Source organism: Schistocerca gregaria, chromosome X, assembly GCF_023897955.1.
Source record: "Schistocerca gregaria isolate iqSchGreg1 chromosome X, iqSchGreg1.2, whole genome shotgun sequence".
In the NCBI taxonomy this organism is placed as follows: domain Eukaryota; kingdom Metazoa; phylum Arthropoda; class Insecta; order Orthoptera; family Acrididae; genus Schistocerca; species Schistocerca gregaria.
Genome location: NC_064931.1, coordinates 594300486 through 594316339, shown reverse-complemented (window position 1 = coordinate 594316339; position 15854 = coordinate 594300486). Strand labels below are relative to the sequence as shown.

The 15854-nt window shown below is 35.1% G+C and overlaps 1 protein-coding gene across 1 annotated transcript in view; it reads right to left on the bottom strand.

The window, feature by feature from the left end:
* Positions 1-15854, bottom strand: part of LOC126298738 (protein artichoke) — a 185792-nt gene that overhangs the window by 21784 nt on the left and 148154 nt on the right. The window contains exon 8 of the mRNA XM_049990176.1: positions 14293-14476. Coding sequence (XP_049846133.1) covers positions 14293-14476 — 184 coding nt within the window. The remainder of the gene's footprint in view (positions 1-14292; positions 14477-15854) is intronic.

Genomic DNA, 15854 nt, shown 5'->3' with positions numbered 1-15854 from the left:
AGAGGATCATTACTGAACAATTAAACTGTAGCCTGGTTTTGTCCTAATTAACTTTTTCTTTGATTACATGATAAGTGTGACAAGAGTGTAAACAAAATATTTACATTAAATCGTGGTATATGCAGTTGAGAATAATGTCATTTCTCCTTTGTATAACTCACATCTGAAAGTCTCACTCAGTGGATTGGTTGCAATGGTCCTGTTCCATAGTAATTTCATTTAAAAATATGATGCACAGGGACATTTACACATGCAGTCATCAAGTAGACCTACTTTATGAAACTTCAGTGAAAATTTTCATTGATGTATGTGCTAGGACTTTTACAGCTGCTATTGTGTTTCAGTCCCCTAAGATGTCCAATGAACAGTCATTACTGATCACAGCAGACAAAATCTGGACAGCTAGTTTAATAAAAGTTATCTGTTATAATGTAGTAGGTGCTGAACAGTATTCCAATGAAGGTGTACAAGTTTTGCAAAGAGTTATTGCATAATTCATGTAATTTTGTTCATAACTTTTGGTTATCCATTACATTTACATGGTAGTACAGATACTAATTAAGTCCTTATTTAATTAGTTTATTTCCATAGATATCCAGAATCTAAATAAGCTATTGGAGAACACAGGTTTCTTGTCTCAATCAATTCAGTAGACATAACTGAAAAAATATCTGAAAGTTTGTCAGTAGGCCTCTTACATCAGTCATGTAAACAGACTATTAAACTATAGATTTTTCATTATTTACAAGGTATACACAAGAAAATATTGCAGTGTAAACCTTGAGGATCATTTCAACATTGAAGTCCTTCACAGTTATTGTTCTACTTGAAGTGAGAAACCCTTGCCTATGTCTAACCCAAAACCTGACTCATCCATGCAGAAAACCTTTAGAGAATCAGAGTTGTTTATGAAAAAAGAAAGTGGAGAGAAAATAATTACCTAAATCTATGTTTGTGAATGTTAGAATGAGTTACACAGTAGCTGAATGAGATACAGCCATTAACTTCATTCCTGACTGACCAAATTCATTCACAATATGTTTATTGTACAACATCCATATTTGTTTGCATGACTGCTGCATTGTATCTTCTAGGAGCCCAGAAGGTTGTACAAAACTGTATTGATATTTGGAAGTATGTAGTACAAGTAGTCAATAATTTGTTTATATATTCCTTGAAACTAGTAGAAAATGCCTGCAGCTTTCTGTCCAAACTTTGTATGTCACTAAAATTACATATAACTATTTCAAAATGAAATAAGGATTTACATTTTTGTTCTTGAATAAATGAAAGACAAATCATTTCCATTGCAGTACACATACTTACATGATACTTTTTCTGGTTTTGTTATTACAAAAAACACAACCAATGCTTCAATTGTATTTTAGTTACAAACTATGTGCTTATTCACATGGAATTAACTTGATTTACTGTATATACAAGAATTGTTATTGATTCCAAAATTACTGAAATGTGTACACTGTAAAAATATCTCATTTTTTGAATTTTCTGAACAATTGTCATTTTATAAATGTTGATTCTCTTGAGGAATGCTGTGAATAGTCTTGAGTAACACATGCAACATACCATTTAAACTGTCTAAACCACATGAGCATTTAAATGCATGATGGTAGTTTTCCAGTTAGTGTCACTTTTACATTGAAATATTTACTCATTTAATTTCATACAAAAATGGCGCTATCAGTATCCTATATTTCATCCAAGACAACACAAGAAAATCACAGGCTTTATATTGAGATATACTGCATTTTGACTGAATAGGGGGAAGGAGATAGGTTCAGACATTGTTTGATGATTTTAATAACTGTATATAAAACATACAGAGTTTTCATGTGATGTCTCCCAAATATTCGATATTCGTGTTTTGTTTCAACATGTTGGTGTCTATGATACCCTCATTAATATTTCCACTATACATCATAATTACATCTGTCACTTAGCACAATATTCCATTAATTTCCAAGCACAATATTCCATTAATTCCCAGAATAGATGCTACAATGTTTTGGACAGAAATATAATTGGTTTATTTCTGATAACATGTATGTATTTAGAAGCTCAGTAGCAGCAACTTCTGCTGTTAGTCTACCTTTGTGGGATAGCTTAGATGAAGAGCTCCTGACTTCTGTAATACATGCAAGGAATATTGATGGTGTGTTAACTTTTCAGTATAGTTATTATGTCACTGTATAATATTAATAATGGATTTAGGATGGAATATTATAGGAAACTGTTACAGTTGCAATGAAAGTAGTTGCATGATACAAACATATTTTCATCCCTTCGTCACAAGTTAGGAAAATATACTTTTATAATTCAGTGTCAATCATAAGATTACAAGAAAGTGTTATAGAGGACTTAAACCACAGAGACTGCTGCTGCTATCTTTCATGCTGCGACACAGCTACTGTACAGCAGTGTGGTGCATGGCATGAGATGCTAAGTATGTCAGCATATTAATTTCAGAATTATATTAATGCAGACTAGTTCTTTATCAATAAAAGAAGAATAACAAAAGTGCTTATCTTTGTGACAAGATCAACTTACTCAAAATGGAACATCATCTTGGACAGGTTCTCTTGCAAAAGGGTCTCTGGTGTATGAGGGCTTTCCCAGCCAAAGACCATTTCAATAAGCTTCTTCTGGTGTCATGACATGATAAAATGAGCAATATTTTGACTACTATTGCAGGCAGCCTTCATCAGAATGGTTGTACCCTAATGAAGACTGCCAGCAATATTATCCTAAATGACAATAGTTTTATAACTTCACACACCCAGAAAAAACCTACTGAAAAACCTCTGAAGCATTAATTACTGAAGTGGTGACCCCCATAACTTCTATACTCTGCAAACTATCTAATGGTGCATAGGAGGAATGACCAATATGAGTCCAGATATCTCTGAATTTGTTGTCATAGTAATTTTGTGAGATCCCTGTAAGAGAAAGTAATAAATTACCTGAATCTTCTTGAATATATGATCTTGGAATTTTCATCATGTGCCAACCCTCTGCAGGTTTTCCTGCAATTTGCTACAGTTTTCCACCATTGTGACTTCTCCAAAGACATGTTCAAACAATCTAAGAGAACTTCTGACATTATCCATCAGATAATTTGTATAGACAATTGATATTAATCACCCTATTACAATTCTCTGGGTTTGTCTCAAAATTACTTTCCATCTGGTGATTTTGCCTCATAAAAACAAGAAGTTAAGTTCCTTATGTCAAAGTCTTGAATCCAGACAAAATTTTGGTCTAATATTCTGCAGATGTAGTCCACAGATCTCTTCATAAGTTCAGTAGTAACTACTGTTTTTGGAATGTAAATGGCACCTCTTTGAGTACAGGCACTTTTTCCTATAAATTCATTATTGATCCCCTTCAGGATCTAAACCTGTATTGGACAACGAAAACATCTTTGCTTAACCAACATGAAAAGTCGGAAACCAACGTTATGCTGAAAGAAGCAATGGTTGATAAAGGAAGAATTTTTTCTTCAGTGCATAATGGTTAATACTCTGAGAAAATCAGTCACTGAAATTACATAGGCAGCTGCAGAATATGATGACAGCAGCGTGTATGATCAAATTTATTGTTGACTCATTACTGCCCGAAACAAATGAATGGCACCTTTAACTACTCTCCAAACCCAAGTGCCTACTCAACATCATAGAAATAGGAATTGTATAAGACTATTATTCAAGAAGGAATCTGGAAAATAACCCTCTGACTACCAGCCAACTTGTATCCTATCATAACTGTCTAAGATTAACAAGGCTAAATTTATCTTCAAGTGCCGTACAGTGGTTCACTTTGCACCTTACAATCCACCAACTTATGTATCATTTATTTATTTTTATTTATTCATTCATCCAGGGATAATCATACAAAGATATGGGATTTTTCAATTTAATGAAAATAAGTAGTTCAAAAACAGAGAGAACATGTAGGCAACTGTGCCCTTGATGGAGGAACCATCCTGCCATATATCATAAATGATTTTTCTTTAAAACAAACCTTGGAAAATCTAAATCAGGATGGTTGGTCAGAGCAAACTCCATCTTCCTAGATGAGATTAGATTAGATTAGATTAGATTAGTTTTCGTTCCATAGATCCGTGTTGAGGAGATCCTCGTGGATGTGGAACATGTCACGTTTTTTATTTTTTATTTTTTTTAACGCTGAAATAAGAATACTAATAGTATAAATATATACAACACATCATTTGTTTCTATTAAATAATTCGGCAGTGGAGTAGAAGGAGTTGGCCACTAGTAAGTATTTCAGGCTCCCTTTAAACTGATCTCTATTTGTAACTAAATTTTTTATGTTTGCTGGCAAATTATTGAAGATGAATGTTCCTGAGTAGTGGACCCCTTTTTGAACTAAAGTAAGTGCTTTTAAGTCCTTGTGAAGATCATTTTTGTTCCTGGTATTGTATGTATGAACTGAGCTGTTTGTTGGAAAAAGAGATATATTATTTAGGACAAATTTCATTAAGGAGTAAATATACTGAGAGGCAGTAGTTAGTATACCCAGTTCTTTGAAGAGGTTTCTACAAGACGTCCGTGAGTTTACTCCACAAATAATACATATTACACGCTTTTGGACTCTGAAAACTTTTGTTTGACTTGAAGAGTTACCCCAAAATATTATACCATATGACATTATGGAATGAAAGTAGACAAAGTATGCAAGCTTTTTCACTTTTATGTCGCCTATGTCTGCTAACACTCGAATTGCAAATACCGATTTGTTAAGGCGTTTCTGCAGTTCTGTAGTGTGCTCCTCCCAACTGAATTTATTATCAAGTTGTAATCCCAGGAATTTAAGACTGTCAACCTCTTCTATCTGGTCTTCTTCGTACTTTATGCATATGCTGGGTGGAAAGCTCTTACAGGTTCTGAATTCCATATAGTGAGTCTTTTCGAAGTTTAATGTCAGTGAGTTGGCTTTAAATCATTTATTAATATCCATGAAAATATCATTAGCAGATCTTTCTAGAACTACACTCGACATACTATTTATTGCAATACTTGTGTCATCTGCTTCTGGCAGATGGATCATTGTGGGAAACCACATGTAATTTCTTCCCATTCTGATGATGACTGATGACTTAATTCACTAGTCCCTTGCACTGACACCCTTTGTTTCATGTTAGCGAGGTATGACTTGAACCATTTTGCAGCACTGCCTGTGACACCATAGAATTCTAATTTATTTAAAAGGATGTTGTGGTTTACACAATCGAATGCCTTTGACAAATCACAGAAAATACCTGCTGCTTGTAACTTGTTATTTAATGAATTAAGTACATTTTCACTGTAGGTATAAATAGCCTTTTCGATATCAGAACCCTTCAGAAATCCAAACGGTGTTCTTGATAATATGTTATTTGTGGTCAGATGGTTGAGAAGCTGCCTGTAGATTACTTTTTCTAAAATTTTTGAGAATGCTGGCAAAAGTGAAATCAGTCTGTAGTTTGATGGCATCTCTTTATCCCCTTTCTTGAATAGAGGCTTAACATCTGCATATTTCAGCCAGTCAGGAAATGTCCCAGTTATAATTGACTGGTTACACAAGTAACTTAGAATTTTACTAAACTCACAAGAACATGCCTTAATTAACTTTGTTGATATTTCATCGTAACCACTAGAATGCTTTGTTTTTAAAGATTTTATTATGAAAGTTATTTCTTTTGGTGATGTGAGTGACATATTCATGTTCCTAAAGCTATTTGTAAAGGCTAGTTTCAGATATTCAAGGGCATTATTTACTGATCCTGACAATCCCATTCTATCAGTAATGGATATAAAGTACTTGTTAAATAGATTTGCCACACTATGCCCATCGGTTACTAATGTGTCATCTACCCTTAGTGCTATTTACTCCTGTTCCTTTCTGGTTCTACCAGTCTCCTCTTTCACTATATCCCATATTGTTTTTATTTTGTTCCCTGACATTGCTATCTTCTTCTCGTAGTGTATTTGATTAGATGCCTGAATTACTTTTTTTAATATTTTACAGTATTCCTTGTATTTAGCTAAATCATCAGCATTGGAGCTATTCTTGGTCGACAGATACATTTTCCATTTTGTCTTACAGGAAATTTTTATTCCTTGTGTGATCCATGGTTTTATTATAGACTTCTGTTTAATTTGAGTAACTTTTAGAGGAAAACAGTTTTCAAACATGGTACTGACATTGTTAATGAATGTGTTATATTTTTCATTCATGTCATGAGCACTATAAACATCTTTCCAGTTCATATCTTTGAGCAGTTTTCTAAAACACTCAATTTTTGGTTGATCGAATACTCTCCTGTATTCAGATTTAGCAGTCTTGATAATCTGCTTAGAATTTACATCTAAAACAAGGAGCTGCATGTCATGATCTGATAGTCCATTTATTACAGGTTTTATGATATGATTTTGTTCCTTTGATTTGTCTATAAAAATGTTATCAATGGCTGTCCTTAAGGATTTAGTGATCCTAGTTGGAAAGTTTACAGTGTGAGTTAGATTGAAAGACAACATTACTAACTGCAGTAAATGTTTACTGGAAGATTGAATTAGAAAATCTGTATTAAAGTCACCAGCAATCAAAATTTCTTTGTTTCTTATTGTTAAATAACCCAAAAGAGCTTATAGATGATTTATGAATAGATTATAATTTCTTGCAGCTGCTCGGTAAATAGTTACTATTATATAGGATTTGTTATGGAACTCTACTTCTGTTGCACATGCTTCCAGATGCTGCTCTGAACAGAATTTATTAATGTCAATGTTCTTGAATTTATGGCAGTTTTTAATAAATGTGGCAACTCCTCCTCCCTCCATATCTACTCTGCAGAAGTAGGAAGCTAGCTTAAATCCTGAAATGTCTAACATATCTATACCAGTGGTCACCTGATGTTCAGAGAGGCAGATTATGTCAATTTCGTTAGATGAATTAATTTCCTGAATATGAGGTCAATTTCTCAACAACAGCACAGCCTCATTTTAGTGCTCCCTTTTGTACAATTTTCTTTTATCTACACACAGTTAGCTTTAAGAAACTTATAACATAGTTTTCATCTTCATCACTATACACACTAAGGACACATGTTGGTGATATCTGAACCATGAACATGCTGTTATGTCCATTGTATTAACTACAGTTGTTCAGAAAAATGATTCTGGCCTGTAAAACTTCATCCATTTTCCATGCATGTTTTCATGTCCTCCCCTCTATATATATATATATATATATATATATATATATATATATATATATATATATATATATATATATATATATATATATATATCAAACAAATAATTAAACAGAAATAGTCCATAAACATACAAGGGTATTACATGTTTCACATTATAAATACACACAAATCCAAACAACATACTGAAATGTAAATTTTTAAAGGTACATTTCAGTAATGATATAACATATTTAAACACCATCTTAGTATTCACTCAAACTGTATATACATTTCTCTGTGAGATATAGTTTCAAATGATTTTTAAAACATTTTAGGTCTGTTTCTTTTTTAATGATTTTGGGGAGTTTATTAAAAAACCTTTTGCCTGCTTCTTCAGGGGCAGTCATAGTTTTAGATTTCTGTTTATTATGTAGTAATTTTCATTTCCTATTGTACCGTGTTTGTGTACATCTTTATTTAGGAGGTGTTTATCGCTTGACCTTACCGCCATTATGCTTTGGTATATGTACAGTGAATATATTGTCATAATATTATAGTGTACAAAAACTTGCCTACAGGTCTGTCTTGGTGGTATTTTTGCAATGCATCTCACTGCCCTTTTCTGAATTGTGAATATTCTTTTTAAGTAGCCAGCTTGTGCACTTCCCCATATATGAACTGAATATGACAAATGTGGGAAGACAAGTCCATAATACATTGATCTGAGGACTTTATCATCCACAGTCTTAGCTGTTTTATGCGTGATGAAGATCTGTTTGTTTATCTTTTTACACAGTGCATCTATGTGCTCCTCCCATGCCAAATGTTTGTCTATTATAGTTCCTATAAAAAAGTTGTTCTGGTTACTTCTTTAATAGTCTTCCCATTTATATTAACATTTATATTATAATTTTCACTATGCTTGGTCTGAAATACTACATTCATTGTTTTAGACTGATTTATAAACAGGTTGTTTTGTGTTAAATATTTTTTTGCATTTTCGATATTCAGGAGTGCTTCCTTCTCAAGCTCCGCCTTTGTGTCAGCTGTGCAAATGATTGTTGTGTCATCAGCATACATTATAAGTTTCTGATTTACATAGCTAGGGAAATCATTTACGTAGAGTATAAATAGTATTGGTCCTTGCACAGACCCTTGCAGCACACCGTGTTTAACTGTTTGCAATTCTGATCTGTAGTTTGTTATATTTCCCCCACTAGTATGTCTGATTTCTGTGCATTGTTTCCTATTTGTAATGTATGATTTAAGTATGTCATAGCATTTTCCTCTAATTCCATACTGATATAATTTCATCATTAATTTTGAGTGGTTCACACAATCAAATGCCTTAGATAGGTCCATAAAAATCCCACAAGTCTTTTGTTGCCTGTCAAGTAAATTAAGAATGTGCTCAATTATATCTGTTGATGCTGTTTTTGTTGACTTCCCTTCTCTGAAACCATGTTGTGATGAATGCAGTATACTGTACTTTGTTATAAAACTTACAATTCTATATTATCATTTCATAGATTTTAGCAAATGTTGAGATCAATGAGATAGGCCTGTAATTTCCTAATTCATCCCTGCTTTAAATGTAGGTTTTTAATATAAATCACGGTGTCAGTATTGCCTCATATGTTCCTAGACTTCTCCAGAACCAAAACTGATAATCACAGGTCAGCTTCTACCAGTCTTTCAATTTTTCTGTAAATAATTCATACCCCTAATTTGCAACAATGAATTATTAATCTAATAGTTCTGTAATATTCATTCCTGCAAACACCTGCTTTCTTTGAAACTGGAGTTATTACATTCTTCTTGAAGTATGAGAGTCTTCCTCCTCCTCCTCCTCCTCCTCCTTCTTCTTCTTATGGCATTACAACCCTGCATGGATCTTATACTCTTCAACAAGTTTCTTCCATTCTGCCCTCTCCAGTGCAGTTCTCCACCATCCTCTAACTCAAGGGATTTTATATCCTCTTCTACATCGACTGTTCACCACTTTCATGGTCTATGTCTCTGTCTTCTTCCAGTTGGCCTCCATTCAAAAACCTTTGCAGTTGTTCATCCAGTAGCCACCCTAAGGATATGTCCAAGACAGGCTATTCTCCTACTTTGTATTGTTCTTACAATGTCAGCTCCCTGTATGAGGCAATCCAGCTCAGTGTTCATTCTAGATCTCTAGAAACTGTTGTTATCCTGAATTGCCATGTAGATCCTGCACAGAACCCTGCATTCAAATATTCTGAGCTGCTGCTCATAAGCACTCATTAGTGTCCATGTTCTACATCTATAGGTTACAACTGGCCTGATCATGACCTTGAAGTTTCAGTTGTCTATTTAATAACGTAGAGGCCAACAATTTCCTAAATATGTGGAATTTGTCATATCAATATTAGATCCCATATAATCAAAATTCTCCACTTGTTCAAAATTGAAACCAGCTGCTGATAGTTTATCCAAGATATTATTTCCCTTCCTGGTGAAATTCATGTATTTAGTCTTCTTTCCGTTAATGGCTAGGACTCTTAAGTACTGTTGCTTCTTTCAGCTCACCTATTGTTCTCTCTAGTGAAACTCTTCTTTTAGTAATAACTGCTACATCATCAACACATGCACATATGAGGACTGTTCAAAAAATTGTGGAACTTTCCTAATGCCATGCCGATGGTGTGTAGGAGTGAAATTCATTTGGCATCCCTGCACATTCCTGTGTTTAATGTGTAACTACTGCAAGTTTCATTGTTGTGTATCTGGGTAGCTATTGTTCTGTGCTGTATTGAGCAGAACATTGTCTCTCCTTAAAAGAATCATAACTGGTGATGAAACTTGGGTCTATGGTTATGATGTTGAGACCAAGGTTCAATCTTCACCATGGGTTGGATAAGGTTCTCCAAGACCAAAAAAGCTTGTAAGGTCAGGTCAGATGATAGTTTTCTTTGACTTTGAATTCATGCCACAAGGACAAACTGTTAATCTCTGTTGGTCCACTAAGGACAGGGGACATCAGCTGGCAAGTAACTATCAATGTCAATAAACTTCATGTCTTCATATGAAGATTGTATAATGATTGGAATTTATGATATCCAGTGATTTATGGTGCTATATGACAAGTTTGTTTATTTGGATAAAAGTGTATGGGGCCTCAAGCTGGCAAAATAAAATGCCAAAATTGATTGCTTTCAGAATAAGATGAAATATCTTAAAGTACATGGTTGCTGGTGAAGTTAATTGGCATGAAAAGAAAACTGTTTATCAGTGGTGCTATTGGGACATCTTGCGATGCCTGTGAGAAAATGTGAGAGAGGTCTGAAATGTGATGAGGCAATTCATGACTCTTACATCATGATAATGCACCCGCATATTCAACCCTGTTGGTGTGTGATTATTGCACAAAAAATTAAATCACTGTGCTGCCTCATGCTCCATACTCTCCAGACCTGGCCCCTGCAGACTTTTTTAATTTTTGAAGTTGAAAACCCCATTGAAAGGATGAAGATTTGCAACGACAGATGAGATAAAAGGAAATTCCCTTCTGGATGGAAGTAGAAACAGTGTTGGGAGCAGTGTATCCATTATGGAGGAGAGTATTTCGAAGCAGACAGTGCACAATAAGTAGAATGTAACCATAGAAAAATTTTGTGGACAAAATTTTGGAATTTTTTGAACAGACCTTGTATCTGGGCTGACTTTGTACTCTATGTGATCAAAAGTATCCAGACATCTGGCTGAAAATGACTTACAAGTTCGTGGTGACCTCCTTTGGTAATGCTGGGATTCAGTATGGTGTTGGCCTACCCTTAGCCTCGATCACAGTTTCCTCTCTCGCAGGCATATGTTCAGTGAGGTGCTAGAAGGTTTCCTGGGGAATGGCAGCCCATTCTTCATGGAGCACTGCACTGAAGAGAGATATTGATGTCAGTCGGTGAGGCTTGGCACAAAGTCAATGTTCCAAAACTTCCCAAAGGTGTTCTGTAGGGATCAGGTCAGGACTCAGTGCAGACCAGTCAATTACAGGGATGTTATTGTCATGTAACCACTCCACCACAGGCTGTGCATTAGGAACAGGTGCTTGATTGTGTTGAAAGATGCAATCGCCATCCCTGAATTGCTCTTCAACTGTGGGAAGCAAGAAGGTGCTTAAAACATCACTGTAGGCCTGTGCTGTGATAGTGCCAGACAAAACAACAAGGGATGCCTGCCTCCTCCATGAAAAACATGACCATACCATAACACCACTGCCTCCGAAGTTTACTGTTGGCACTACATACGCTGGCAAATGACGTTCACCGGGCATTCACCATACCCACACCATGCCATCGGATTGCCACATTATGTACCATCATTCGTCAGTCCACAAAACATTTTTCCACTGTTGAACTGTCCAATGTTTACACTCCTTATAACAAGCAAGGCACTGTTTGGCATTTATTGGTGTGATGTGTGGCTTATGGGCAGCCACTCGACCATGAAATCCAAGTTTTCTCACATCCCACCTAACTGTTGTAGTACTTGCAGTGGATCCTTATGCAGTTTGGAATTCCTCTGTGATGGTCTGGATAGATGTCTGCCTATTGCACATTATGATCCGCTTCAACTGTCGGCAGTCTCTGTCAGTCAACAGCCGAGGTTGGTTTTGTATGTGTCCCTTCACATTTGCACTTCACCATAACATCGGAAACAGTGGACCTACAGATGTTAGGAGTGTGGAAATCTCACATACATACATGAGACCCAATCACCTGACCACATTCGAAGTCTGTGAGTTCCGCAGAGCATCCCATTCTGCTCTCTCCTGGTGTCTAATGACTACTGAGGTTGCTGGTATGGATTACCTGGCAGTAGGTGGCAGCACAATGTACATAATCAGAAAAATATATGTTTTGGGGGTGTCTGGATACTTTTGATCACATACTAAATCTATGTAACAAGATATTTGAAGCTTTAGAATGGTTGCTTCAAGAGTCAGTTTAAAAGGTAACTTAGAAAGACATCCCCTTGTATGACTCCTTTACTGATGCTAAGCTATTTACTGTGTTCTCCATTCACTCACAATACAGCCTCAGATACAGCCAACGATGCTTGGATAAGTGAAACATACGTAGCTGGTATACCAAGCAGTTGCAAATCATTTAGCACGTCTGCATTATCAAGACTATCGAAGAGATGCCTGAAATCTACATAGAGGTTATGAAGTTCAGTGTTATACTCATATGCCTTTTCATGTATTTGTCTCGGCACAAATATCTGATCTGTTGCTGACCTATTAGACCAGAGTCCACGCTTATATTCTCCCAGAATCTGTTCTGCATATGGAACTAGCCTGTCGTAAGTAATACTAGAGAGAATCTTATAGGTTTCTCTGAGTGGTTTTACCACAATTGTGGTTATTTTCTTTGGATTGCTTCTTGCAAATAACTTCCAGATAGCATTCCTTATTGGCTGTATGACCATAAGACGTGAACTCATGATGCACTATCCCATTGTAATCAAGGAAAAGAGTGAAGAACCTTGAAATGTGATGAAATTGGCCAAAATTTTTTCGGTCTTGTTTCTTCATGCAGTTTCTATTGGGATGACTGGGCGTTGGTTTTGACATCATCTACTCATATACCCAAGTTTTGGCACCTATTATAACCATCTGTAGAAGTTTTGAGTCACTGTCAGCTTCATTCAGCAATTTCTGAGTGACATCTACATGATGTTTTTGATCAAAATTCACAAAGTTTGGAACAAACTTTGCTGCTACGCATTTCATGCCTACAACTTAAAAAAAGAATATTCTGGCATCATTAACCACATCCCTGATGGTGATTCAGTGATCTTCCAGAACCATTTTCTGTATTTCTTCTACACTGTTATCAGTGACCGATGTGCTAGGGCATCCAGAGCAGTCATTATCTTCAACATACTTTTGACCCCCTTTGAAACATTTATACCACTTGTAAATTCATAGTAGATTTGCCAAAAGCCATAGTTAACATTTCAAATGTGGTGCTGAACTTTATTCCAGTTTTAAAGAAAAAAATTATGCAGAGTTTTAGATCCATCTTTTTTGAAAGCACAAATTCACCAAAGGCTCAAAAACAAAATCTTTTGACTATCACAAATAAACTACATATTCCAAACAGCTGAAAATGCAGACATATATCAGGAACATGTAAACCAAAATGTATGAGTTGGCCGATTCCACTAGTCAACATGAACAGCAGGGGTCAGATGTAGAAGTAACTTCAGGTGTGCCTCAGGGAAGTGAGCACTATTTATATTGTCTGCAAGGTCATTAACATACAACATGAACAGCAAAGGTCCCAACACACTACAAGCCCTCAAGATGTCTAATGGGGATTTAGAAACATCAACTATAAACAGATGCACATTCTCCCTACAAATGACCAGCAACTAGCTATACTAATTTTCATCACTTGTAAGTGTGTAATATACTTGTATATTTCCTTATTAGATGCAAATCAAAGTGAAATGGTACATACTTACACATATAATGCATGAAAAGTACATATAAGAAGTTCTAATGGAACCAATCTAATAAGTAATTCAATCAAAATTAGGTTGCTCTGAATAGAATATATACAGGTTTATCAGTCTGCAAGTTCTCTAACATACGGCACAAATAAAGTATACTTCTATGGCCAGAAGCATTTATCTCACTGTACTTCCTGTTTCTGGAAGAGCAGTTTGTCCAGTAGTACGATTTCCATTTCAATACAGTGTAAATCTCACACAATAGGACAACAAAACATTCATGAAGTGATCAGCTGAATAAATACATATTCACAGATTGTTGTTTCAGCTGTGATGCTTCTGCATATTTCCACAGTTGTTCAGCATCTTATACAGCATGCCTCTCAGTTTTACAGGCCATGCAAAACTCATGTTTTTAAGAAGTAGAAAGTGAAGATGATAAAATATAGTATAATTCATACTTTGTAGATGTGTACTTTGATAAGAAAACTATACATAATACACTTCTTAACATTATCTGTAAGCAAACATACTCAGAAATGAACCAACACAAATTACAGAATGAATGGTACTTTGAAATGTATGCTTACCTAAGAAAGCTCCATTTGGAATGTGAGTTAAATTGTTTGCAGTTAAATTTAGAGTCAGCAATTGAAGAAGCCCCTCAAATGCATTTTTAGAAATGTTATTTAATTTATTGTGGGCCAAATTCAAATCAAACACTACTGGTAGCCTTCCAAATGCACCTCTGCCAAGGGACTTTATTTCATTGTTCTACATGAGAAAAACATCACTTTAGAATTTTTAACTTTGTCTACAATTTACATTTCTATATATGCTATAATTTATAGCCATTAAAACTTATTGGAAGAATTTCAATATCACACTGCTTTCTAAAGGTACAGGAACTGTAACTAGGTATAGAAATAGCCTAAAGTATAGTGAGATAAAATAAAATAGAACATAATATAACAGAAACAAACAGTCCTTCAATGACGTCATAAATTACTTTTTCCAGTAATAAAAAAAATCATCTCAATCCACAAATCCATGACAAAGATTTAGAAATAAGTACAAAGAAACATTTATGCTAAGAGATAATTAAATAACATAGTAGAAGGAAGATTCTTATGACAGGGAAAATGAAGACTCAAAGTTAACTGTTTATGAAGAAGATCATGAAAATGATAACTCTGTGTACAGTGTAAGAGACCAACTAAAAACCTGTGCTTTACAAAGGATTTCAGAGAAGTACCTGTACATACCATTGCTTTAGTGACATTTTTTGCACCTCTTCATCTTTAGCTATAGCCTGATGCTGTTAAATAAGTGTGGTAGGATTAATTTTCCACAATATCTTCATAAGAATTAGCTACTGGAGTTATGTTATCCGTTGTATCATGAACAGACAGCAAGAAAAGGAAATTGCTTAATGTTTTAGATATGAAGTGCAAGACTAAAAATCAGACGCTTATCTTTGCTACTAGTGTATACACAGTACTCATGTATTTTTTTTAGGTCAGTTGTGATGAGAGCAGACAGGAATGAATGTAGTGACATAGAAAAGACAGTGAGAAAATTGTAAGCAGTTAGTAAATTTAATGTGATGAATGATATAGTTATGCTAGATTTAGTTAGATAAATCATGTTAGATCACATGTATGTTTAATGACAGTGGCAGGTAAATGGTAAGTACCAATAGTGCATATCACTGCATATGTTAGGCTATTCACAGTAGTTCTTCATAAGAAATGTGTCTTACTATTTTAGAGAGTGGCACAAAAAACAATGGCAAAGCATTGTTAATTTACTTGTGAACATGCCATATAAAAACTGACAATGGAAGAAATAGTCCTGCCTCAAGTCATTGCCTTTGAAATCTTGGTGTTTGTTCCTGCAATTTACTTATTGCCATTCACTGTGTTGTGATGTTAAGCTTGTTATATTATGAGAAACTGGCTCATGGTGTGAGCTAGTGGCAGCCAGCCAATCAAGCAAGGTATGCAGCTAAGCTGATGGCTGAGTGGTAGATGTTGGCCTTTTCCTGAAGCCAGAGTATGCAAATCACACAAACTTGATACAGAAAAGTCAAATACACCAGAAAATTGCAAAGATGAGATGAGGTAGCTGCAACTTCAAGCATAATTGTAGG